Here is a 26,948-nt window from a genome sequence, read left to right as displayed (position 1 = left end):
GAGAAGCAGTGTGATCAGTCCAGTTCCACACTGCAGTGTGGTATTTCCTGGGATAATACTTCATCTCCTTTTCACCTTTCTGAATTCTCAGAGTACCTCTATGTCATTGCCTGGGGTGTGGCACCCACAGGAGTATGGTCCTCATGTCTTCTTCAGGGAGTCAGTCCTGTTATTTACAAAGCTGAAAAGTACTATAAAATCCTTAATTCTTGTTAACTGTACAAACTTCTAAACTCCCAGAACATAAGCTAAGTCAACCAAATTAATCAGTGGGAATAACACTTAGTTTTCCTACTGATGGCCTATTTGCATGTTTAGATAGACCATTTGCATGCATAGCATGGTATAGTAGGACTCAGTCAGCTGCTTCCTCTAAATCCCTAATTAGTTGCACCTTCTGGGCTACTGTATTTTACTCACAGCCAGTGAAAGCAGTAGGAATGCCAGTCTGTATTTGAGCTTATGAGTGCCCCCTGACCTCATGCTTGGTTTCCAGAGAAACCCTGCAGTTGCTTTCCGTCTAACTGTAGTATTTTCTTTAATATCAGTTGGGATGGCCTTATTCCCAAAAATATTCTGAAAGAAGTGGGTAGTTCCCAGATTATTAAAGGCCTTGATGATGCATTTGAGACAGTATGTTACCACAAATCGTTGAATTCTGGATAACGTTTTTCATACTCACATTTGATTTTTGCATTACTTGTGTTTGAACACTATGATCAAAGCTGATCTTTTATTTTTAAGTGTGTTTGAATGGTAGTAAGATCTTTGCACCTATTGATCTATTTAAAATATACAGTCATTGCTGCATTTTCAGTAACAGTGATTTTCTTTTGCTTTTTACAGAATCACATAGATTTTTTTCCCCCAAACTGCTATCAATTCAAGTGTATTTGTTTCTGTTTCTTATTTTGCTCTGGGTATCTTGCCTAAGGTCTACAGGAGGACCTTGGCTAGCTGTCAGAGTTCCACCAAGCTACCCTTCTGCTCCCTATCCTCAAAAAGACAAGGGGAGAAAATAAGGCAAAAAGCTCGTGGGTTGAGATAAAGACAGTGAGGATATTGACCAAATACTGTCATGGGAAAAACAGGCTTGACTTAGGGAAATTAGTTTACTTTATTGCCAATTAAAAATAGTGTAGGATAGTGAGAAGCAACGACAAAACTTAAAAGCACCTTCTTGACCTCACCCTTCTTCGTAGGCTCAACCTCACTCCTTCATTCCCAGCTTGTCACCTCTTTTCTCTGAGTGGTTCAGGGAATGGGCAATGATGGTTTCAGTCTATAATACTTTGTCTTTGCTGCTCCTTCCTCCTCAGGGTCTCAGAACACCTGTGTCTTCATGAGCTCCACTCTCACAGGCTTTCATTCCTGCCAGGAGCTGCTCCAGAATCAGCTCTCCATGACCTGCAGCTTCCCCCAGGGCACATCCACCTGCTCCATCATGGGCTGCAGGTGAATCTCTGCTCCCCCATGGACCTCCATGGGCTCAGGGGCACAGCTGCCTCACCTGCAGGGCAATCTCTGCTCTGGCATCTGGAGCAGCTCCTGCCCCTCCTTCTGTACTGACCTGGGGCATCTGCAGGGCTGTGTCTTTCACATTTTTCTCATTCCTCTCTCACAGCTGCTACCCAGTAATTTTTACTCTTTTTTAAATGTATTATCACAGAGGCACTACCAGCATCATTGATGGGGCTGAGCTTTGCCCTGGAGAGGGTTAATTTTGGAGTCAGCTGGCACTGGGTCTGTCCAGCATGGGGGCAACCCCTGGTCTCTTTTCACAAAGGACACCCCTGAAATCCCCCAACTACCAAAACCTGATCACATAAACCAAATTAAAGCAGTGAGATTCAGTTCAAAATGTTTTGTAGGAGCTGAAGGTCCTCAGCGGCATATTAAATACTATTAAATTCCATAAGCTCTGATATAAACCCCTCAAAGGAGGCATCTTTCTCCCTAATATATTTGGAAAGCTTGAGTTGGGTGCTACCATATTTTTACATTTTAAATCATTGTAATAACAATTAGATAAATTAGTATGTATAATATTGATGCTTATGTTGTGAAATCCTGATTTTTATTAGAAAAACCAGTCAGCTCCATGACACAACAGGATGTGATATTAGATAGTAGGGATAATAAAGCCACCAAGTAATAATGAATACACCCCACCTTGCAATGACTAGAATTTAAATAATCTCAGAAGTTATTGATTAACCCAGGGTTAGGTAGTATTTAGCTATTCCAACTTCATGCTTGTTTTATTGAAGAGCAGAAGAGTTGCACCTTCCACATTCAGGCTAAGCAAAAATGGGCAGTTCACATGTAAGTAGTGTTTTATTTTGGATTGTCAAGAATGCAATGTTTTCCTGGTTTTATTTTTGTCACATTTCACTTTGTATGGCATTAATACAGCTGCAAGTGAGGATTTAAACTCAAAAACTATTTTGTGTGGGAAACTTGTATGTAACTGCTAACATTGCTTCGTTGCAGCACATAAATAATGAAATTATTACTGTAACACACAGGTCCTGTGTTTTAATGCTCCTTGTGGGTTAATTAACAAGGCAGCATTTTCATTTTGAGAGAAAGAAACGATGTACAGGATGTCATGGGAAAACTAATTTTAGTTAGTCTAGCAAATTTGTGTTGGAACATTCTGAACACTAAAGTAATTCCCTAAAGATGTATGAAAAAGTTGCTGTCCCAAAGGCCAATACTTCCAAAATGTGTCTGTTTATCACAGAACAGAAGGGACAGGAGTATCTGTGTAGTGCTCACAGAAGGGCCTGATTAAAATCGAGATGTTGGGATTTACTACCTCAAATTACCATATGAATTTTGACTAAGACAATTTTGACTAACATTTGTATGTCTCCATGAAGACATTTAACCTCAAAATTACCTGATCGTCAAAAGCTCTTGTGTGACAGCTGTGAATGATTGATTCCTCTGCAAGTTAAGTAGCTTATGCTGAAGATTCTGGGGGTCTTGGCTTGAATTTTGAAACTAGTGGATAAAAGCAATATTTGTTCAGCAGTGCATTTTCTCCTTGAATGCTGAAAACTGCAGTTTTAGAATATGTATCAATAGAAGACAACCTGCTTGTTGATATGAGTTATTGTGACATTAGTTTCTGTAATATTTATATTATTTTATCATGTATTTTTTTTTAATCCAAATTGGGCAAGGCCCAGAGACATGCCAAGGTTTTGATGCTTTTGGACCATCTCCCCACGACATTTTCTTTGGCAGACTGAGCAAGACACCCCATACCATTTGCACAAACTCCAGCTGCTAATCAAAGGAGCTTTTTGTCTCCCTGTGAATGTGAGGATGGTCCCATCTCAACACCATCTCTTTTTGGACTGTCTCTTTGCCTGAGGGGAGAGCAGTGAGCAGTTCAGCAGCACTACCTGTGTCCAGCAATCCCATCTGTGCACAGGAAACAAGGACACACACCTCATGGGGTGGTCAGCAGGCATCTCCTGAGGGTCCTAACCCTGGAGAGCCTTCCCGTGCACAACACATGGAATGCAGTGCAGAGCAAACAGATTCCATTCAGGTTTAAACTGTCCAGATGTGGTATATCTATGGCAGGAATGATCACAGCACTGCATCTCAGGCAGGTTTGGCAGGTTGGGAGCTCCATGCTGGACTAGGCAGTCTGGATGTGGGTGCAGCACCCCACAGTTGTGCTGGAGGCTGCAGTGGGAAAAGGGGTGATCTCAAGTTGGAAGAGAATCCCATCATTCATCCCAGATTCATGTGGGAATTGCATCTCATGGTTGTTCCTAGACAGTTACAGGTCATCTTGGAGAAATGTCTGCATCTGTGTCAGAGAACCGCTTCTTGAAGAGCCTGAAAGTAAAATAGAAGTTCTTACCAGAGCTTTCCAGCTGCAGTTTGCTGTTTCTCCTAATCTCATGTTTTGTAACCACAGGCTCATGGGTGTCTTATATACTGTGTTCTTTAAACCTCCAGAGCCAGTCTTACACACTCACGGAGGATATTCGGAAACCAGCCATAGGGGCTACCAGTTTGTCAGCAGATGAGCCAGTAAGCACTTTTCTGGTGGAGGATGAAAGGGGCACTGTGCTCTTGCAGCACCTGTTGCTGTGGGTTTTGGTGGCTTTGGGAGGCACTGCAGTGCACAGAGGCAGCTTATCTTTCATGGTCAATACTGGCTGGGTAAAAATGGGTTGTTTCATTCTGTTGAGTAACACAACAACAGAATTTTGTCTGCTTTGAAATTTCAGAATTTTTTTTTAATAGCTTCTACTGGGAGAAATATTAAATGAATCATCTGTGTCAAGTGAGATATTTTATTTAGTTAAATGAGTTTAGATTTCAAAGTTTTATTTTTTAACTGTCTTTATTAAATGGAGTTTCATTGAAAGCTAACCATTTTTCAGTGAAAAGGTTCCACTATGTGGATGTTAAAATGGAACTTTTCAGCTATATCAGAATGTCTCATTTTAAAATGGAGCTTTCATCAAAATTAATATCTTCCTGAACTTGTTAATTTGGAAAAAAGTATCAAATTATACTGAAAAAGATGCTTCCAACCAACTTCCAAAAGCAAAAATTTTTGCTTCCAAAAGCAAAAATTTTCCAACCAACAGTATAGTGTACCTTTCTCTTAGAAACTGAGTTCCCAGTTAAGAGCTGCACCTGATGCTACATTACAACTCAAAATCTGCATATTTTTGTGTGCTTTTTGCCTCTCTGAAGTTGGTACTTTTTTCCTACAATCAATATTTTTGGCTGCATATCCTTAGAGATTTAAAGTCTCTCTATTATTTTCTGTGTTTGCAGTCCTGCATCAAGCTTATCTGTACTTCTGCTACCCTTAATATTAACACAAATAGAGTCAATACACCTGAAAATCTGGGTAGAAGCTCTGCTGTAAGGAAGATGCTTTGGGGACATTTTGGGAATAGCAGCAATGGTTTCCATTATATGACTTGAAAAGTTTGGATTTTTACTTATGTGAAATTTTGTATTTTTTTTTATCTACTGTCTCTCAAAAATCCTTGAAGACTGTTCCTGCATTATTCTGTGCTGTTTGTGACTTTAATTAATTTTGGAATTGGGTGAGTTCTTTGGTTTTAATTCAAATCATTTTTTGAGATTCTCTGCAACATCCTTGAGTTTCATCTTGTCATTGCAAAGCAGCCTAAACCTTCTTCCAGGGTGGACTTTATAAAAGAAGGTGGTGGCAGGTTGTTGTGGGTGAGATGGTTTACTTGAAGGTAAAATGTAAGTATAACCTGGAGAACATATCTGCCCAAGGAGTCCTCTTGGGCATAAGCTCACAAAACTCACAAGGACTTCTGTGTTGCCTATGGACATTACTGTGCTTGTAGAAATGTTTCCCTAGTACAAGTATTACCACAGCGTGATTTTATTATCTCATCATGAAACTCAACAACTGCTCTTTGTTGCTTCTCCTGGCAGACCAGTGCTCAGGGACAGTTGATTCTTGTTCAGTCCCTGGCCATAAGCCCACAGTCAGCACAAGACAGAAATAACTTCTTGTTTAGCCACCCACCACTGGGGGAGAGCTGTGGCAGATTCTTTTCATTTCCATGGTCCCTTATTGTCTAGGATATTTGCTGTTGCTTTTAGGTCTGAGGCTGTCCTGTGAGTGCTGCTGTAGTAGGTGTTAACAAGCATCTACTCATGAAGAAATTATGATGCATTTGTGGCAAAAAAGCCTCATTTGAAATATCAAATACATCTAATGTAATGACATATCATTACATTTATGTTTACATGATGTAAATAAGTCAACCAGTTATGTTTTACAAGAACATAAAAAAACCCAAAGTATCTGGACTCTAATGCTCTTTTTTGTATATGGCAGTTTCAACATACTCTACCAAGTTTTGTTGTTACTGTTAGAGAAATTTTTGTCACTAGACTCTCACCTCCATTAGGTGGGTTATTGGCACAGATCAGTTATGATATCTGGTAGCTCAAGCTTAGGTGCCTCAAAAGAGGGATCCTGAACAAAGACACTCCTGGGCAATTAAACCCTCACAGTCTAAACTCCCCACCCCTCATGCAACACTCCAGACCAATGGTAATATTAGGGGTCTTCTCCCTCTATTGGTTCACTGTTGTGTTACCAGATGGTTGCCACGTGGTCATCTTCACATCCCCTGAGGTTGGTTTTGCTGGGGGTCTTGGTCAGTTCTGTATTCCATGTTGGAATATGGTTATTACAATTCATATACCACAATCTATGGGCTGCCCACTCTAGCCATTAATTTTTAAGTAATATTTAAGCTGCTAGCTTTGACTATTCTATTATTAATGTTCTGGTTGTTCAAGTTTCACTGCAATCTATCTTTGCTGTTCTTAATGACCAGACTAATAGCTCCAGGTTTCTCTGTAATCCATCTTTTATTTACACAACACAGCCTTATGGTTCAGATAAAGTTCAATTTGTAGCCCCACAATTCTAACTTTTTATGTCAAGCAAGAACTACTTTCAAATAATATAAAATTTTCAACAGTTGCTATCCAGGAAAATCACTTTGCCTTTATTGTGAACTATGACTAGTGGCTGAAGCAATGGACTGACTACTGCTGCTTTAGGTGACTCAGCTGACCTGGGAGTATCTTGAAACTTCCTCCAACTCCTTCCTGTGAGGTTGAAAGGTGTTAGACACACAAACCTCCAAGTTCTGTAGGCACAGTTGGTTTGTTGGACACTAAACATGCATGTCTGTATAGTAACAGCACTTCTGTGTGTCTGTGAGTGTATAGATGATGTTTAAATGATGCATCTTGCAGAGATATATTTTAGGAACAATGAAGGGACCAAATGTGAAGCATGTCATCTTGGGGCTTCCCTGACGGGGTGTAAAATCCTTCTTCTCCTTTTAAATAATTGATCTTTAGAATGCATGAAAGAGTCAGAACGACATTTCCAAAGATTGTGGCCATGGATTTGAGCCCTGTGTAGGTGTTCTTCAGTCATGTTAGCTTTCATGCTGGCATACACAAGAATTTATTTCAGTTCCATCAAGGTTAACTCATCCCAAGTGTTGGTGGAGGTAATGAGTGTCAAATTTTTAATAAGATATAAGAACATTTGAGTCAAAAATCTGGTATCACAGCTGAAAAAAGAGGTAAAATATGCTGTTTTCCAAGTGTCTTCCAACTAGGTATTGTGGTCAATAAAATAAAATAGTCTGCCCCCGTCATAACAAAGAATTATTGCCAACTTGAAATACTAGATATATCCGTGGTGAGTAAAGCCATTTGTTTGCATTTTTATGGCTTCCATTTGCAAGATAAGTAATCAAAGGAAGTGATGTGAGGCATGACTCACATCTGACGACAGGCATGGTGTCTTTGAAGATTTCTAGCATCCTGTCCTGCCTTGGATTCAGCCACCACACCAGGTGAGTCAGGACCTTGTCAGCTCCATGTCTCCTCTGCCAGTCCCATGCAGGTGCTGAGTGCTCTCACACATCTCAGAGGTGTCTCTATTTAAGCATCTGTATTGAGCTCTCTAGAAATAAAAGCTGCAGTTTTGCAACTTTGGCATTCCCACTGCATGATGCCCTGGTAGCTAACTGATTTTAAAAGTACTCTGTGTTAAGGTGTTCCATCAGCCACAAAAATTTTTGAAAACATTAAAACTGGACAGTATAAAATTCAGCCATGAGAGAACCACACCAAACTTACATTTTTCTCTAAATTGTGGGTTACTCTGTCGTTGTGATGAGTATGAATCAATTGGATAAAAAATTAATCACAAGGTATTACGAGATGATATATTAACAGCTACTAGAAACAGAAGGGATGTTATAGGAGAAAGATTATTTTAATTTTGCAGTTTAAATAACTGTCAGAGCAATTATCTTCACTATTGCCACTTGTCTGTAATAGGAAAAAGTAAATGTAACTAACTCTATTAGGATCTTCTTGTCACTGTAGGTTTAGTCTTAGATGTAGAAAATAAGGGCTGCACCTCTCAGTTTGGAAAGAGTAACAGTCATTGCAGACTGTTGACTAATCCATAAAACTTATGTATATTGTATTATCCAGTATAGAATTCATATAGAAATTGTTTTGATCCTGATAGCAACAAACTATCAGGAGCAAGTTAGCTGACAGTGTGTGTTGCTGTCATGCAGCTGTTAGACATAAACCAGCTGCAAGGATTTGGGAGAGTGACAGCCTGGCTGGCAGATGTAGGATGGCTTTCAGAGACACTGATACCATTCTCTGGACAGTCAAGGAGGAAGATGGCAATTTTCCAGCTGCATATTGCAGTTGACTGAGAAAAACGCTCAAACAAACAAAAATGAGAGCTGTATTTTACAACACAGGAGAAGAAGGAACTTTGCAGACAAAAGGATACATTGTCCTAAGGTTGCACTTACCAATTGATTTGTCAAAAAGGTGTTTGTCAACCCTACCTTTTTATTACCACAGCACAAACCCCAGTGCTTGCTGATACTGCCCTGCTGCCAACACACCACTGTTTGCTTCTGTTGTTTTCAAATGTTAGTGCCCATCTACTCTGACCTGTGTGCTAAAATCCTTTACATTTCTCACAAATTCCTACCTGAATAATTGAGCCCCATTATTTGAACTTTACTGAAGCAGAGCTTGCAGAAGAATCCCTTACTTTGGTGCAAGGATGATAGGAGATGGTGAACACATCATCTGCTAACGATGAGATATCCTCGCCCTGAGTGGCCTTTCCCACTTAAATGAGTCCTGACTTTGCCTACCAGTAATTGCTCTTTCTTTCTTTTGCTTATTCATTATATTAAAGAGCTCTACTATTTGGAAGTTTTTCTCATGGGAGTACCCACACACTGCAATGAAATGGGCTTTAGCTGCTTTTTTACCCTTTCTGGTTGATGGTCTTGAGCTTTCTGAGCAGCTCAACCTTTCATCCCCCAGGAATGTTTGCAGCCCCATGCCAAGCTTGACAAGAATAGGGCTGTTCTGGTGTCCCAGGGCCTTGCTGCCACAGAAAGCAGCCACAGGTCATCAAGCACCATTGCCAGCTTGCCCCAGGGCCCTCATCCATCCCATGGCAAAGCTGGAGGCTCCTGCTGGAGGGGCAATCTTCTGCCGGCTGACTCCAAGAGCTCTCCCATGCACAGCTCTGAGACATGTGAGATATGGCTCCAGGCTCTTTGCCATTGGTAAGGGAGATGTGTTGCTTGTCGGGCAGGTTGGATGTTACCACTTAAATGGCTTTTCCTCCTCTCTGTTGCTGTTCATTCCAGTCTCAACTGCATCGTTAACTGACATGAGCAGGAAGATACATTTTCTGTTAGGAATACATGGGTTTAAAACAAGACGATGTTATTTTTATATAATCTATCTAGAGGTAGGAGGCTCTGGCTATTATTGTTATAGAATAGGTTAAGTTGGTTATGCTCATGTCTTCTGCTGTTATCCAAAACACTGACCAATCCAGAGGGGCCTGAGGTAGCACTGTGAGAAGGTGAAAAGAATCATTATGACTGGCAATATCTGTTTCAGTAAATCAGACTATTGATGAAGTACAAATGTGGCATCCTGTTTTCAGTCTGTCTTTGGAAGTAGATGAGGATCAAAATACGTCAGCCTACTCCTATGTTTGTTCTTGTGTTTTATTCTCAACAGACGGAAAGGCTTGAAATGAGTGATGAGGTTTGGGCTGTCATTAAGTCTACTTTGGGTGGGAGTTCAGAGTTTCTTCTGATAACAGGATGTTATCCTGACAACATATGATGTACTAGAAGGTTTTAACCACAAGATCTAAGAACACATCTTTTTTTTTCTCCTAGTCATTACTGTTAGTCTAGTTAACCTTGGATTCCAGTTGCATTATAGCTCATTAAATACTTCTGCCAAGATAAATAATTAATCTTGAGTATATGTGTGTCTATAAAAATTTAATCTTGTAGGTGCTAACCTGCCAAAAGCTGTCTTCAGTGATCCAAGTGTATTAGATACAGTTTAGCCAATGAGATGCACACCCCAGTCCTGTTGTTTGTTATGCTAACAAGGTGACTAGATGGTTTGGAATATTTCCTGGTAGATAGGGAAAATAAATTTTCTTCTCCACACAAAAGATAAAGACAGGAATCATAGAACTGGAAGGCACCTTGAGATGTCAGCTTACTGATTCATTGCCTACAGCAATAATTAAATATATGTGAAGAATAAGAAGCTCTGCCCAAACCAGTCCTGACAGCTCTCACAGTGCTGAGCAGGGGACTGGGTTCCCTGAAGGTCTTGGAACTGGTGGCTCAATGGCTGTGCATGGTGAGAACTGAGAAATCCCAACGGGTTCTATAGCTTCCTGTCTGGGGTGAGTTTTCAATTATTTTGATTCATTTGTTTTTCTGGTATTTCTGTCCTCCCCTTTGGGACATTATGGATTGTTTGGGACTTGGCTTCCCAAAGAAACTGGATGCAATAGGATGCAAGATGCTGCAATGTGTATGTATCTGTTATCCTAGCTAAAAACATTTGAACCCACCAGACAACTTTATACTAATTTACCAGCAGGGTGCTAATCACAAAATCATTAGTGCCTGTTAGGTTTCTAATAAATCTTGAGAGGAGAGAGACTGTATTAGAAATCCCCTGAACAAAAGGCTGAGGCATGAACTCAACCCTTGTAAGACACCAGAGAATCCACACAGTGTTGGGCCATTGTGCTTGTGCCCATCACAGGAATTGTTTTCTACTGCAGTAGGCAGTAGAGGAACCAAAATCGGGCAGGCAGGAGCTGCAAATCTCTGACAAACCAGGCAGAGAGGCTGCTGGTGCTCACCTGCTTGATAGAAAGGAAAGCTCAGATTGTTGCACATGGAAATAGTTTATGTCATTCTTTTTAAAACCTTGTTTTTCTCCAATTCATTTTTTGAACATAATTAAATATATGTGAAGAATAAGAAAATGGGTGGAAAAACTCTGGCCTGATTGTGTATCCCACCTCCAGTATGCACAGGTGATGCTCTCAGATGTGTGAGACATCCACATCAGGCTGATGGGTGCAGGCCCATAGGAGACCACTGATGTCTGACAGGCAGCAGGCAGCTTACCCTGGGACATCTCTAACAGCATCAGAGACCTATGTTTAGAAAACTAAATACTGTCCCAAATTTCCTTCCTGACCACACACAAGTGCATGAGTTAATGCTGTAAAGAGCATGGCTGGGTCAGTCTGCCCTTTCTGTGTGCTGCCATTTTGAGATTTAATTTTTATTTCTGTTAAACCAAAGAAAAATTAAAAACAGCAGCCAAAGAGAAGCTTGAAGTTAGACATCCACTAAATAAAGCACATAAATTGGACCTGGAAAAAAGAAGACTGGAGTAGGCACTCAGTCTACCTGGATCAATCCAGCTCTTTTTAGAGCTCTGCCTACAGCTGCCAGAGCTGCATCTCATCTGCTCTGGTCAGCAGCCACACTCCTGCTGGCTCTTCCTAGTGATTTACTCGTAAGGGTCTGTGCTGGCATTTATCCATGTACATTATCAGCATCAATCTCTGTTGGAGCTGCAGTGGGTGACCAGCACCCCAAGCAGCTGCTCTTTTGGTTGTTCTGACAGTACTCCTCCATAACCTGTTCCTGAGCAGGCTTGTGGGATCCGCATGAGATGGTGGAAATGGAAAAATAGCTGTGATTGCTCAAGCTGTATTATGAGCTGTTTTCAGGGAGAGCTCTCTTTTGCAATACAGGAAACTACCTGGCATGTTCATGGTGGCATTTCTTCTGCTCCTGTCTACTGACAGATGAGCACTTTGTATCTACTGCAAGCTAAATTCTCTTTAGCCTGAGGAAGATACTAGATTTTGTTTTCAGGATTATCTGCAATGTATTGCAACAACCACCAATGCTAACTGTTGATGCCTTGAATCCATGAGATTCCCCTAACACCACCAAGTCCTTCTTGGGTTTGCTGACCTTTCTGCTGTTTATTTGTGCTCCATAAGGGCTCCACATGCTGAAACATCAAAGAAAAATCTCCAAATGCTTCTCTAAGCATTGCAGATCATGTTCAACTACAAACTCATCTTACAGCTTCCTAAAGTCAAATGTAATTTATAGTAGGAAAATCTACTTGGTGTGCTTTAAAACAAGTTAGTTTTAGATCTGTTATAAACAGTCCAGTTTAATAGAAATAAATATGTGGCAATTGTAGCCAAAGCTGCAAAGGAAACAGATTATTGTCCACAACATGAGTGAGACAAAACCTATTCAGGATAAGAGAAAACAAGTCAACACAGGCCATAAATACAGTTATGCTGGAAGTGCAAATAATATTTTTACCATCAGAACTCTGGTCACACTAATTAATATAGAACTATTGGAGAGAAATGAGAGGAAAATTAACGAAATGAATGGAGCTAGACCAGTTTGTGAAAGCAAGTTCCCTTATACCCTATGTCCAGCTTCAAAGTTGTTTGCAGTCTGCCCACGTGATATTTCAGAGTCTACATCATGCTATCACCAAATTTGCTAGAACACTTTTAAGTCAGTAATGACTCAAATCTAATCCAAGGTCCTGACTCTAAAAAAAGAACTATATTAAAGTGGTTCTGTCCATATTTTTAGAAGAAAAATGACTACAAGTTACAACATCAATTGATTTCGCCATGTATCCCTTACAGGAAAATCCACCTGTTAAAATCCAGAGGGTAAGGAGCAGGACAGCTCTGAAACAGCTCTCCCTCTCCTGCATTTGGAAGCTATGTCAGTGGGAAGGTCAAGGATGGGACTCAGCAAGTAGTGAATTTTAGGCAGTGCTTCTCAGATGACTCAGGAGTTGGCCTGACAGTCACTTACCCACAGTGTCAGATTTCTCTCTATTAAGCTGATGCTAGTATTACACAGAGCACTGTAAGAATGGTATCCCCCTGGCACATAATTTAATATTTTGCAGTGATTTATTTGAAGACAGAGGCTTTAGCAGGGCAGACTCAATAAATTCCTCTGGTGCTTTAAAACAAATATGTCCTTAACATCGAAGCAGGCCTACCTTCCTTCCTTTCTGCATAATTTTTTCCCTTGAAAATAAATGTCTCTGTATTTATGTCTTTATGAATAATCATAAATATACAACATTGTTTCAGCTTCTGGTGGTACAATTTTCCTGCCTGTTGCACCTGAGCTACACACAAACACAAAACTCAATACAAGTTGTACCTAGGAATTAGGGGCTCACCACACCTGAGGATAACTGACCAGCCACCAAGGCATGAGAGAGCAAACCACTCTCTCACTGTCCTGCCATGACCTTACCATGACCAGGAGCACCTGCAGTAGGGTTGGGCAGTGGGAGCTGCAGAGGCAGCAGCACCAGCATGGTAAGGGCAATTCCCACAGCCCAGCACTGCTGGTGGGCAAGGCAAGGCAAAGGACAAACCAGCTCCTGCTTTTGTGTGTTTGTGCAGATGTTTCTGTCCAGGCTGGATATCTGAAAAGTGGAAGAGAATGCCAAATGAAGCCCTTTTCTTCTCACTTCTCACCAGTGCACCTTCTGTCCCAGGTCAGGAGGCAGTGAATGTGAAGCAACAGTTCTCAACTCTTACTGTTGCAGGGAATCTGAGATTCTATAAATCAGAATAGCACTTGGATAATTGCAAAGTAGTCAAATGTCTACATTTGTTATGTTAGCACTTTTCTCTGTATTTTGTGCTACAGAATTTTCTCCTTTTTTCTGATTTTTCAGCTGCTGCTTTGGTCCTTTTGGTTTGCTTTGCAAACAACTGTAGAATAACTTCAGTACTGGTTGCCTAATACAGACAGCAAGATCAACCATAAGCATACTAGCAGTATAGAGCCAAAATAATGGTATCTCCCTGGAGCCTTCTCTTCTCCATGCTGAAGACAGGCTCCCTCAGCCTGTCAGTACATTTCCTTTGTACATGGTGCCATCGACGAAGAAGCTCCCACACTCTGCCATAATAGAAAACTGTGAATGGAATTCATTTTGAATAGTTACCAGTGCATCTGCTTTCTAACTTTGTGTTTTCCCCTTTTTATTTTGACCCAAATTCCTGGGAAATTTGAAGACTGTTAAATAAAATCTCTCACTAGAAAACATTAGTGGCTTATATGCAACTATTTCCACCTTGTTTGAAAGGTTTAGGAAAACGTGTGTGAGCATACAGGAGAATACATCTTTAAAAGCAACATTTGTCATAATGATGCTTTTGGCAATTAAGTGTTTTGGCATAATGATTACTTTTGGCAATTAAAGTGTTACCTTGTGCTGTAGAGATGAAGATAAATGATTGCATTGTTACTGCACCTTACTAATTGTTATAGTTGTAAAAATAACTTTCAGCTTTTCAGTTTTCAGCTACCATTAGCAGTAGGTTGTATCCTAGCTACTAACTGCATTGGAAAAGCCAGGTACCTAAATGGCTTCAGTCAGTCACAAAGGTACATTGGTAAAGCAGTGTAGGGACTGGATTTGGGTTTTCCTCCTTGAGAACTGACACACTGCCTTTCGACTGAGGACCCCTTTGGCCAGAGTTATAGCTCTTTCACCAGAACTAGTAGATCACAGCATGAAACTTTTGAAGAATACCAACAGACAGACTTTCAGTCTGAATCTATACTTGTAAATAAAACACACTGTTCTCTGGCCAGATGGGTACATGGAAAAACATGGCCCACAGCCACATGTATTCTCTTTATTCCATAAATAAAGAGATAAATTCTCTTTATTCCACAAGCAGAATGATGTTGTGCCTAATGTCTTTCAGGAATTGTGTCTGCCCTGTGCTATCCCCAGAGACAAGGAGGTTAATCAGCCATTTAACCCATTCTGCTCCTCAGCAGGCTGGTGGCATTTTCAGAAGGGCATAAAAGCAGACTGTCCATGCCATGGGGTATCATAACTCTTAATGAATAGTGGTGGTGCCAGTGCCTGGCAGTCCTGCAAAGCAGGCAGCCTGATAGACAGCCTGATAGACATGTTGCTATTGGGATGGAAATGCCAAAGTGCTGTCAGTGCCCACTTAGACCCCCAAGTGTGTGGTGTGCATATTGACTTGTGCTACTTTACTTAGGAGCCCAGAACCTATTTTCTACTACTATTTTAGAGTCTGGGCATTTAAAATATCTGATTAATCATAGTAGAGGAATTGAAATTGTTGCCGTCATTGTGGTCTCAGATAATTCTACCCTTGTCTGAGAAATAGCAGAATGGAGGGTGTACTAGCATTTCAGCCCCTGTGATTCACAGCTTGTCAGGTTAGAAGGAGCAGACATGGTTCTCTGTTTGCATTGATATGCCAGGCTGTAAACTGCTGCTGTGGCTGTGGACTTTGAGTTATTATCCCTGTCCCTGTAAATTTAGCTCAAGGTATTATTTTGCCAAAATAAAAAAAATAAACAAACAAACTTCCCCAGCAACAAAACCCCCCAGCTTTATCACATTATACATCTCCATTTATCTTGTTTGCCTGAATGCATCAACACAAGAAAGGTTTTCAGGACCAGTTTTTATTCAGCTGATTGTGATTATTAGCTCCCAGTACTTACAACTGTACAGCAGAGATAGGTCCTGCTTCTGATAAGTTGTTTGTATTGGACTGTTGTTAAAGTGGTAAAAACCAGTAATATTTGATCTGGCATGAAGATGCCTGGTATGAAGTTATTACCCTTAAATTACTTGAATAAGTCAAAACTGGCAGAACAAAGATATGTAGATCATTTATGTCATGTGGTGACAGCTATTTATGGATCCATTGCAGAAGCTGTAGTGAGATATATAGTATTTCAGCAAAGCCCAGCCTGAACTTCAAGGTTTAGATGGTGTGAACAAAGGTCAAGCAAGAACCTGGCCCAGACTGCTGTCATTCTAACAGAAATTTTTTTCCCATGTGTCTGTCTTCCCAGTCAACCCACAAACGCCACCATCACGGCTTTGATGCAGAGCAAGATGCCAAGAAAATACACAGTGCCTGCAAAGGAGCAGGTAAGAAAGATTTTGTAGATTTTTTGGATTTTGTACGAAGGGCAATTCAATATTATAAAGAGCATATACAAGAACTTAAGGCAAACCAACTGTTCCAACCACTTTTAGGTAATCTTTATGCTTTCTGTCACATACTGACTCAAGGAAAATTAATGAAAATAAATAGGAAGGGAAGCCAGCTTGTTCCTCAAAGACTGGTAAAACCTAGTTTGTTAATTGCATGGCTCCAGAGGATTAGGGTAAACATGGTATTTGTTCCTTGTGATAGGAACATCAAGCTGCCAAGACTAATTTGACAGTCACAGGGTCCAGCTAGTCAGGTCAAATTACGGTCATGGTTATGTATCCTTTCTCAGGCCTCCAAGGACCATTAAAGAACATCATCACCTCCATATTTCATCAGAGCCCACTGAAGTGCCATCAGCTGAAAGGAATTTACAGTGATTTCAACCTTCATCAGTGATTTTTAACTGAAAACACTGTCCCTCACCATCTTCTGAGGTAGTTTGAAGTAAGCTGCCTGACTGGACTGATTTGAGTCAGGAATGCACAGTGTTCCATGGGATACTAAGGTCCGTGGAGGTGACAACGTTCTGTAGCGGAAGAACATCCAGGAGCACACAAGATCAATAAGTTATTAATTCACTTTAGGTATTTGCACAGTAAATATGTATTTAAGCATTTCTTCCTGGTATAGCAATGACATTCAGAATAAGCTAGTTAAGTGCTGAATTTTAGGAACTGTTTCTGTCCTATCAACTGAGCCCCCTCAAAACAGTTCCCCAGAAGACTCTCCTGCTGAGAGTTTAACCCAACATTATCAAATAGGAGTATAATTCCTGCTAAAACTAGGAATGCCTCAGATCTAAGCAGGAAGAACTGGACAAGATGCCCTAAAGTTGTCCTCCATGTACCTGGTGGTGATATGAGGGGTGAAAACACATCAGCTGGTGCTGAATACCAATATCATTTGTATCTTCATCCTTTGTGCTGGTTGCTACTCAGAAACCCTTGTTCCTGCTGCTAAAAGCCTGAAATGAGAGAACAAAGCCCAGAGATGGCAACCCAAATGCATCAGATGGCAGAGCACAAGGAGAGCATGGGGCAGTGACCACCAGCAGGATGTGCAGGCATCAGCAGACCTGGTATATGTCTTGATGCCTTTGGTCTGCCATTTAAATAAACCCTTTATATGCTATGGGTATTTGGGCAGTGCCCATCACAAGCAGGTCAAATGTCTGTCCTGGCTCACATTCTCAATTTCAATACTTGCCTTGAAAAAATAGTGCCTGAGTCAAGCTGCTGGCCCTGAGATGGAAGTGCACCAAGACAGCTGTGTTAATGCAATAGCTGCCCTCTTGTGTCCTTTGTACATCCAGGTAGTATCACCTGGTCCTGTCTGTAGGACAGACTGTAACCGTTTTAGCTGTAACGATGTCTTCCAGCAGCTCTGTTTAGTGCAAACATCTGTTTATGTGGAAACATCTGTTTATATGGCTGAGGGCAAGAAAAGTACAAGAACAAGGTCACTGCCTTTAGTAAGCTTCTTCAATTCCATTGCATAAGTCAGAGCTCAAAGCTGGCTGAGGGCTTTTCCCCTGGAGGGGGCTGCGTGTTCAGCTCCCCTCTGTGATGGGCAGCACAGCAGCTGCATCTCTCTGGGCATCCCATGCTCCCACTTCACTCTGATTTTTGCCCAGCAAAGCAGCACAGCAGACACTGAGACCATCCAGGTTGGTTCCAGCTCCTCTTTCTGACTGCCTTTAGCAAAATTAGCACAAATGTTTTACAGGCTGTACATCCAGGCATTGGGTTAATAAAGCTGATTTAAACACATCCTCACCTGCTCCAGCCTCTTGCCCCACTGTTCTTGTTCTGCTGTGCCAGCACAATATTCATGCATGTACTAAACTGGATCTGGTGGCCAATCCCTTGGGACTGCTGAAGCAAGCATTGTCACCAAAAAAGTGTATGTCAGCCTATGGGCACTGGCATAACACTGATTTTAGGAGCAGTGTCTGACCTTCTCAAACAGAAGTGTCAATTTCTGTGATATGAACAGTATGAGATGGTGAACTTTTATTTAATGGTCTGAATATTGTAGCTGACTACAGTTAAAATTATTCTTAAAATAACCTTAGATGCTACAAACCCTGGAGGTGGAACGACTGGGGATATATGTACAGGATTTTTTTCTCTTTAGAGGTCACGTTTTCTTTCCTCTGCATTAGACTCCTGATTATATAATCCCTATGCACAACTTCTTTTTCAGGAACCGATGAAAAGAAAATTATTGAAGTCTTATCAAGTCGAACATCAGAGCAGAGACAACAAATAAAACAGAAATACAAGACTTTGTATAGCAAGGTATTTCGAAATAAGTGGCCTCTCTGTTTCAAACCACTGCCTGCAAAAATACAGCCTGCAGGCCTCTGCTTTTGAACATATCAAGGGCATATTGGATTTAAGGAGGACACCAGTTAGTTTCTGATTCAGCAATTTATTTTATCTCCTAAAATACCGATTATATTTCTAATTTAGGCCTCAGAGTCTTCTTGAAATCAGCCTTAACCAGATCAGAGTATTTTAATCAAAGCTGGGAGAGCTAGAAAATAATTCATAACTGAAATAGAAAATATTTCAGCTTGAGTTTGTCTTTGGCACATTTAGAAGTTAATGTAAAAGGGAAATTTTAAGTCAGAGTCCCACTTGGACCAGATGCAAATTCAGAGAAACTATTTGATCTTAAACAACTATATTTTTACTGAGTTTAATAGAAGTAATATTGATTTCTTCCAGTGACGAAGTAGAACATGTTGCAAAACTAAATCTCATTGGGCACTTGATTTCTGCAGGAGGAGGCATAGACTGCCTTAATGATTTTTTGTGTAAGAAAAATAAAGCTTCTAAAATATTATTTCAGTAAAAAGCTGAATCCTGGAGACCTCATTATTAAATTAGTATTTTCTTAGTGTCTGCTTGCCCATTAATTAGTGCCAGTAAGACAGTCAGCACTGAAGATGAATGAAAGCCTTCTATATGTAAAATTTACAGCAAGCATGATCTAGATTTTGGTTACATAAATAGTATAGGTTTTGTTCTATAATGAGAGTTAATAAAAACAGGCATTAGAAATTATCCAATGCCATGATACATCAGCTCATAGCAACCTTTCTTGCTTGCCTGGGCAGCCTGAATCTCCCAGGAAGGAGGCACAAGTGGTACATCTCACTCTCCTGCTGCTCCAGGAGCTTGCAGCATTCATGGTGTGTGCATTGAAACTGCTCCAACACCAGTGGCAGCCTCTGACTTGAGTAGTTGAGCGTTCAAGTGCTGTTGTGTAAGGAGGAACTTGAGAACAATAGACTCAGAGCTGGACTTCTCATTCAGTGCTCTGAACTTGTCAAGTGCTTCCCACACTACAGGAAATGTTAACTGCAGATAAGACTTCAAATACATCCTCAGCTGGCATCCTCAGCATGCACTAGCCAGCTCTTCTCCAGGGTCTCAATAAATTCTGATTTAAGGTTGATGTGTATGTGTGTGTGTGGGTGTTGGGTGTGTGTGTGTGTGTATGTGAAAAAGCTGTTTGTTTGGCACCAAAGCACTTTGCAGAAATCTGCTGCTTTTTCCAGTAAGTCAGTTTTAACCAAAACTGAAAGAGAAGGTTCTGATCCCCTGTGGCAGCTCTTTTGAAGCAGGAAGCTTCTGCATTTCAGAGTAAACTCCTGTTAAGCTTTTCAAAACACTACTTTGCATTTGTTTACACTAACAAGAGTCAAAACTGGGCTGATACTGGCTGATATTTGAAGATGGGACAATCATTTCAGTCAATCTGAAACCAAAACTTATAGGGAACCTATTTTGCAAAAAAAAAAAAAAAAAAAAAAAGTCTGCATATTTTAAGGCCTGTGTTTTTAATGTTTTCTCATTTTTTGATACAGAGCTTTCAAATCATCAAATTTCCTGAAACAAATTAAGAAACCCTCTAATCTCACCTCAACTTTTGCGCTAACCCTCCTGCCTGTCCCCACAGGAGATGGAAGAGACCCTGAAGGGAGACCTGAGTGGGAATTTTGAAAAGGCTGTGCTGGCTTTGCTGGACCTGCCCTGCGAGTATGAGGCCCGAGAGCTTCGGAAGGCGATGAAGGGTGTGGGGACAGACGAGGCACTGCTGATTGAGATTCTCTGCACACGAAACAACAAGGTTGGGGCACCATGGGTGACCTTCCTCAGGCAGCAGGGCAAAGAGCTCACCAAGGGCATCCTTGGGAGGAGGAGGGAGCACACCAGCTTCCATGGCTGAAATGCCTCTTGCCAGTGTTTGCAGCAATAAGATTGCCACACTAGAGCTAAAACTCTTGCAGGAGTTAAGAGCAATATAATTCACATTCCTTCCTTGATCCTACTCCTATCTGCCTTGGATGGCATGGAGGCAACACTGATGAGAAAAATGCATGGACACATCTCTGATGGTTCAGAGGTACAGAAACACAATCCTATTGGGAAAAAAAAAGTTAGCTCTTGACTAAATTCGGGGAAAACCAGAGGGACACCTGCATGAGTCAGGCACCCCTCAAAGTGCTGTCCTGGACAAGGCACTGGGAATTCATGGCTTCTCCCACCCCTGTGGTTGCTGTGCCTCACACAGTATGGGCATGGTGCTGACTTGCTGGTGTTTTGTTTGCTCATTTATTTATTAATTAATAAGATTTTAAATTTTTTTTATTTATTTTCCTAGGAAATTGTAAACATAAAGGAGGCCTACAAACGTTGTAAGTAGTTTTGTCTTTCAAATGCCTTCATTTAAATTCTTTATCACTGGATAACCCTTCTCAGATTTTATTTTCTTCCCAGTGTTTGACAGGGATCTAGAGTCTGATGTTAAAAGTGACACCAGTGGCTCCCTACGGAAGATATTAGTCATGCTGCTAGAGGTAAGGCTGGAGACTTTCCTCTTATGCTGCTGCCTGACAGAGATAATTCCTTTTTCCCCTGAGTAATCATAATAAGTATTGGCTGGTATTTATAATAATGCAGTTATGATATGTAATATAATAAAGAGGTAATTACAGTAAACAAAAGGTATTCTTCAGTATAAGAGCCTTTTATATCTGTAGCTTTTTAATATGTACAATTTTAGTTTATGACGCCAGAGATAATTTTATAAATTTCAATACTTTGAAAATAACAGCATTATTTTATTGTTATTTATACCATGGTAAAGGCTAGAATAATCATTCGAGGTCATGGCCCCATTATTCTGAATTTTGCCCCAAACCACTAAATCTTATTTCCATCTCAGCTAAGGATTTTAGAATTCAGATAAACACAGAACAACTAAGAATGAGATTGCTGTTTCTCCATTCATCAAAGAAGCATATTTTCCATTAGAACATTTTTTTCTAAACACCTTTCATGAAAAAAGCAAAAAATCAGTATCTTCATAAAGATACATTATAGCTAAGAAAAATAGGAGCACACCTAGAAATGCAATGTAGTGGCTAGTCTGATCTGAAGCCCTGGGAAATGAAAAGACTGAATAAATAGAACAAGCTTTAAAAACGTTAACAGTCATATCACTGAATACATCACAATTTAGATTCTCATTCTGGGAAGCATTCATACAGCTCTCTTCAACGTCTTGTATATGTTCAGGAGTCGCAAACACATTCAGTCTTTTTTATTTTTTTCATAGATCAGTCCTTCATAATTCCTCCCAGGGATGACAGTGTAGGTGAATGCTCAGAGTACCTAGGTTAGTCAGGAAAACATTTCACAGTTACCAGGGCATATCCAGCTCTGTGAAATCCATCAGCACGTCACTGCAGGTACTGGGAACCTTCCTGCTCCAGAGGCATCAGCATTGCAATCTCATTAGCACAGAGCCCATAAAGCTGGGGGATGAACCCTTCACGTCTGAAGGCAGCAAACCCAGGGGCTGTGGTGACCCGAAGTCCCACCGTGCTCATCCCCGAGCTGGTGTCAGCAGATGGCAGCAAAACTCCAACCAAAATATCTGTGAGGGGCTCGAGATTAAATGCAACCAGCACTTGGTCTGGGGTTTTTTATTGTCATCCCCTTTTCTGCAGGCAACCCGAGATGAGACCCAACAGGTCAATGCAGAGCTCGCTGAGCAAGATGCCACCGATCTGTACAAAGTAAGTGCAATTGTGCAAAAATCCCTTTTTTCCCCATGCTGTGCAGCAAGGGCTGCCTCGGGGGGACTAAAGACAGCAAGCATGGGGCAATGGCAGCGTAAGGAGATGAGCAAGGGGGACATGGGCTGGAGCTTGGTGCTTCAAGGGCTCTGGCTGACTTCATGTTTCTACTGTGTATAAACAAGTGCGTCAAAAAAATAACGTGATTTTGAAGGCAGGAGAAGGCCGTTGGGGAACAGAGGAACTGGCTTTCAATGTGGTCCTAGCAAAGAGAAGCTATAGCCAGCTGAGAGCTACTTTTCAAGCCTATGGAAAGGTAAGTTATTATTTTCTGCAATGTGGGTTGTATAGAGCCTGATATGTAGCTGCAGATCCTACAAGACATGTAATGACCTGAAGAGCCTTTTCCAACCTAGATGATTCTATGTAGAGTGGACAATCCTTTATCTGCCATTTCATAACTTCTTGAATGCTTTGAGAATCTTGGAAAATATACTTCTACAACTGTATCTTGATCTTACAGAAACAGGTGATTTACAGGAGAAGCTCTATCTTCTGCCAGCGAAGAACTCATTCCCCTTCATAACCTACACAATATTCAGCCAAATAAATGTCACAATGACTGTTCCTTCCCACAGCTGCACAGCAGTGGGTACCCCTGCTCCTGTAGCAAAGGGACAGGTTCACAAACTCCTGCCCTGAAGCAAGGATTTGCTTTCCTGGCTTCTCCTCTCCTCCTAAACACAGCCTGGCAAGGTGTCTCCTCCAGTTCCCCCTGTTTCACGCACTCATATTGGCTGAGGAGAAGTTTATCTCCAGCCTTTTCCTCTCTGCCCACACTGGGCAGATGGCCTGTGCAGGTGCTTTGCTGTGCTTTCCCCTGTCTCCAAACAGAAGGCAAAGGAGGCAGCAGGATCCTGGCTCTTTAGCACTTCTCCCTGTGTCACCCAGTGGGACATTTTACTCATGCCTGGAGCTGAACCTGATCTCCAGAAAGATGCTTGGAAATTACCTCTGAAAGTCAAAGCCATGGGAGATCCAAGGTCCTTCTCCTGGCAGCAAGGTGGAAGCTCAGCAGTGACATTTATTCTCAGGAAAGGGTCCCACTCCACCCTCTGGCCCACAGTCCTGAACTTCCCTGGGAAAACTATTAATTCCTCAGAAAACTGTAGACTTAGGCACTGAAGATGAAAAGAGCTCCAGTCAAAGCCATATTTCAGTGTCAGCATAATAAGGAACCAATAGTTAGAAAAATGTTTGCAGCTTAATCCAAGTTTTGGGTTGTTGCTGGCAGGAGAACAAACCCAGTCACAAACTGATACTCTCTCCCCTGGAGTGGCTCAAACCCTGGGGGTTCAGTTAAATCCTCCAGTAGCCAAGCTACCTTGGCTTTTTGATTCCTAAAGCCAAGCAGATCAGGTTGCCCAAACCAATCCACCACATGCTGCCTGGCTGCACTCGAAGTAGAAGTAGGTCAAGATTAGAGCCCAAATCATGAGAACATGCCCTTCTCTTCAGCTGGAGAGATAAACAGGGTAAGATCTAAACCAGGTTGCTGGTTTGCAGAACTTAAGCTCTAAATCCTCACATGGTGCCCTTGCTGCCTTGTACACACAGTCTCCCAGCTCTGACCTAAAAGTCAGAGTCTTGAATCATGCAGGGACATCCTGACAGTCAAAGCAGAACAAAGTAAAAGCCTTTGAGGTTCCTGAAGTTCACAAAAGTCAGGATAAACTCTGTTTTGAAGAGACAGTCTGCTTCTCCCATTCCCTGCAGAATAATACAAAAACTTTGGGACAATTGCAGTGCTTGTAAACTTTCCCTGGGAAGCCAAAGACAATAAGTAACAGGACTTCATAGAGTTGGTAAAGCTCCAAAAATTATCTTATTTGTGTGGGAGCCATCCAGAGCCTTTGATAGAGAGGCTAGAGAAAGCTCAAACTGCTTCTTCTGACCAGGGGTCACACAAGAAGAAGCTGTAGGGTCTTCGTCCTAGAAGCTGTCAGATACCTGGGACTGCACAATATAGGTTATCCATTTCTTCAGCATTGTGCCTTACCTGGCTGCATTGACCTTCTCTTGGTGCCAGTGGATCTGTGAGCACTTACACCAGAGGACAACTTCACTTGCCCTCAAATTACTCCTTTGGAAAGGCTCTAAAGGATCTGAATTGATCTTTTGCCATTGGGTCCCGAATCTGATGCTGATTTTATGACAGTAAGAAGACGTACGGACAGAAGCTCTTATGGCTCCCTTTTGATCTCGTAGGTGTGCGGGAAGGACATAGAAGAATCCATTAAAAGTGAAACGTCTGGAGATCTGGAGAAGGCTTATCTGACTCTAGGTAAAAAATAATAGTTTCAAGACCTTTCTATTCTTGTTCTTGCCATCATCTGACATTGGTTGTTGGGGATCTGTGTACGGTCTGGCAACAGCCATTGAGATACCCCTAAACTGAGCTGACATATCTGCCAGGAAAAAAAGAAACAGTTTTCAGTAGTGATTTGGTCTCCTTGGTTTTAAAAATGAAACCTGCCAGACACATCTCTTTTCCACACAGCTAAATTATTTCCCCTCTAACACAGGGTGGCCACCTCCAAGCTGCTGCTGGGACCATGGCTGGTGATAACTTCCAGCAGGTGCCTGGGTATCATGAGAAGTGTGCTAGCCAGCCACCATAAAAATGTACAGGGTCCTCGACAGCAATTTACCACTAGGGTTGACTTTGACCCATATTTAAGCCTGTGCCCTGTCTCTGGTCAGCTCACTGGTATTGCTGTTACCCATCTGGATCTAGGCTCTCCCAGGTCTTCCTCCTGTGATCTGCAGGGTGAGCAGCTACCCTAAGAATAGATGGGCAAGAGGAACCCCACAGGGACAAGTGCTCATTCTCATTCTCATTCATGTCATTTTCACTGTGGAAAGGCAGAGTACTCAGTGCGGGTAATCTCACTGTGTAACACACTTTCCTTGTGGAAAAATGTACATCCCCATTAAGACTCCAAGATTTCTCCTTGCATACTGTTAGGGGATCAGTCTTGGAATAAAAGCCCTGTCTGCTCATGTGTCTAAGCATAAAAACTAGAGTTTCCTTTTCTTTCTTATTTACTTCCACTTGAAGTTGTATCACAAACTAAATGTACAAGAATAATGAGGCCTCTTACTGTTTTCTTTAGTCAGCTGTGCCAAAGACTGCCCAGGTTACTTTGCCACACTTCTGCACAAGTCGATGAAAGGAGCTGGGACTGATGAAGAGACCTTGATTCGCATCCTTGTCACCAGGGCTGAGGTAGGGTACCCTGTGTCCTGTAATGCCTCACATCAGCTCTGGGAGAAATACACATGTAGAGGGTATGGAGTGAGTCCTGATAGATCATGTGCGCAGCAAACCCTTTTCAGCCCAATGACATCAGTGGTCACACTCTGCTTCTGTACCCAGACAACTCTAATTTTGATACTGCATCTATTTCTGTTTTCAAAGGAACTAAACCAGGAAGCATGCAGGCAATTTCAAGTGGAGTCAATTGTACCTGTTTAAAATCAACCCGTGGGGTGGTTGGTTTTACTTTTTACTGGCCCCAGTAGGATGTGAAAAAGTAATTTCTAGTAAATTAATGATAAAACAGCAGTTCTCAATTTGAGGGAACTGCTTATAAACATATGTTGCCAATTTTCTCTGATTCCAGCTGGGAAAAACAGATGGGGAGGAGGAAAGAAAAATAAAAAGCCAAAGGAGTTAATTGTCATTTTAAGAAGCACAAAACTTCACAAGACATTTGAGATATTTAAGCACAGTCTTTAAATCTTCCATGTGAGCTGTGTAGGTTGTAATCCCAGGGCTCTTTCAATAGACACAGAGGAGAAGTCTTTCACAGGGATGAGGAAAGCATATTTCTCAATGATCCACAGTGTGAAAAATTAGGCTCCAGGATATTCTCTATATTAATACACAGTCCAGTCGTTTTAACTTTTAAAACCCACAGTGATAAAGATCCAACCTGTGCCTCAGGTGCCTTCTCACAGAAAGCTCAAGACAAGTTTATTTCTTCACCCCATAGTAACCAGAAAATTAGTTCTATGGGTGGAACAAAACTCTTTTAGCCATACTCCTGGGAAGTGCCTCTTTCCCTGTTCGCCACCATGGGATGACATCAGGAGTTCTCAGTGACCTGTGTGAGTTTTTCCAGTACTAAGGCTGTGCTGGCACAGCACCACTAGGCAGAGATTCTCCCAGTCACCAAGCACAGCTTTCCATGCAGGCCTTCTTCACAGCATCCTCTCATCACCACCTGACATGGGCTTTCCTCAAATCTGAATGTTAAGCTGAAAATCCTCCAAGATTTTTAGACCTCCTGCCTTCTCCTCTCCTCCTCCCACTGGGTGTGGTGGGCCTTGAATCAGACCCCATGGGTGCTGGTAGGAGCAGGGCACATTAGTCAAAGCATTCACCACTCTTCTAAAGAGGCTCTTGGTGTCTCCTCAGAGCGACCTGCCAGCAATAAAGGAGAAGTTCCAGCAAATGTACAAGAAGCCGTTAGCTGAAGCTGTCCGATCTGATACCTCCGGGGACTTCAGAAAGTTGCTGCTGGCAATTTTGCACTAAAAACCCATCAAGAATGAAGAGGCATGCTGAGCAGCCATCTCTTGATTGGCTTCCAAAAAAGCATCCAAAAAATGTGGCATTAGCACAAAGAAAAAAATCCAATTTGTTTTCTTTCCAGCTGGGAAATATGTTGCCAAGTAATGTTGGACATGATGTTTATGTTATGGCTATCTTGCCAAATGCCCTTAAGCAATAAAGACATGTTGAAAAAACTA

General features: G+C 41.5%; 1 protein-coding gene across 2 annotated transcripts; it reads left to right on the top strand.

The window, feature by feature from the left end:
* The first annotated feature begins 2,219 nt into the window (after positions 1-2,219).
* ANXA13 (annexin A13) lies at positions 2,220-26,948 on the top strand. 2 transcript variants are annotated; one of them, XM_085053525.1, is made up of 12 exons: positions 2,221-2,325; positions 3,985-4,059; positions 15,891-15,969; positions 18,242-18,336; positions 20,006-20,176; positions 20,711-20,744; positions 20,827-20,906; positions 22,062-22,130; positions 22,345-22,446; positions 24,399-24,474; positions 25,307-25,419; positions 26,614-26,948. In XM_085053525.1, the coding sequence occupies exons 1-12, from the start codon at positions 2,311-2,313 to the stop codon at positions 26,731-26,733; spliced, it is 1,029 nt and encodes a 342-aa protein (XP_084909651.1). In that variant the 5' UTR covers positions 2,221-2,310; the 3' UTR covers positions 26,734-26,948. The 2 variants fall into 2 exon arrangements, with proteins under 2 accessions (XP_084909652.1, XP_084909651.1); XM_085053526.1 differs by lacking the exon at positions 3,985-4,059 and having other exon boundaries at positions 2,220-2,325.

This window comes from Lichenostomus cassidix, chromosome 2, assembly GCF_008360975.1.
Source record: "Lichenostomus cassidix isolate B80296 chromosome 2, HeHo_3.0, whole genome shotgun sequence".
NCBI lineage: Eukaryota > Metazoa > Chordata > Aves > Passeriformes > Meliphagidae > Lichenostomus > Lichenostomus cassidix.
The sequence above is the reverse complement of the archived record's forward strand: the minus strand, read 5'-3'. Positions and strand labels throughout refer to the sequence as shown.

Excerpts from the sequence above, each read along its gene's own strand:
- ANXA13 (XM_085053525.1), top strand. Across the intron at positions 20,177-20,710 it reads TCTGCACACGAAACAACAAG|GAAATTGTAAACATAAAGGA; the intron begins GTTGGGGCACCA and ends TTATTTTCCTAG. Across the intron at positions 22,131-22,344 it reads ATGCCACCGATCTGTACAAA|GCAGGAGAAGGCCGTTGGGG; the intron begins GTAAGTGCAATT and ends GTGATTTTGAAG.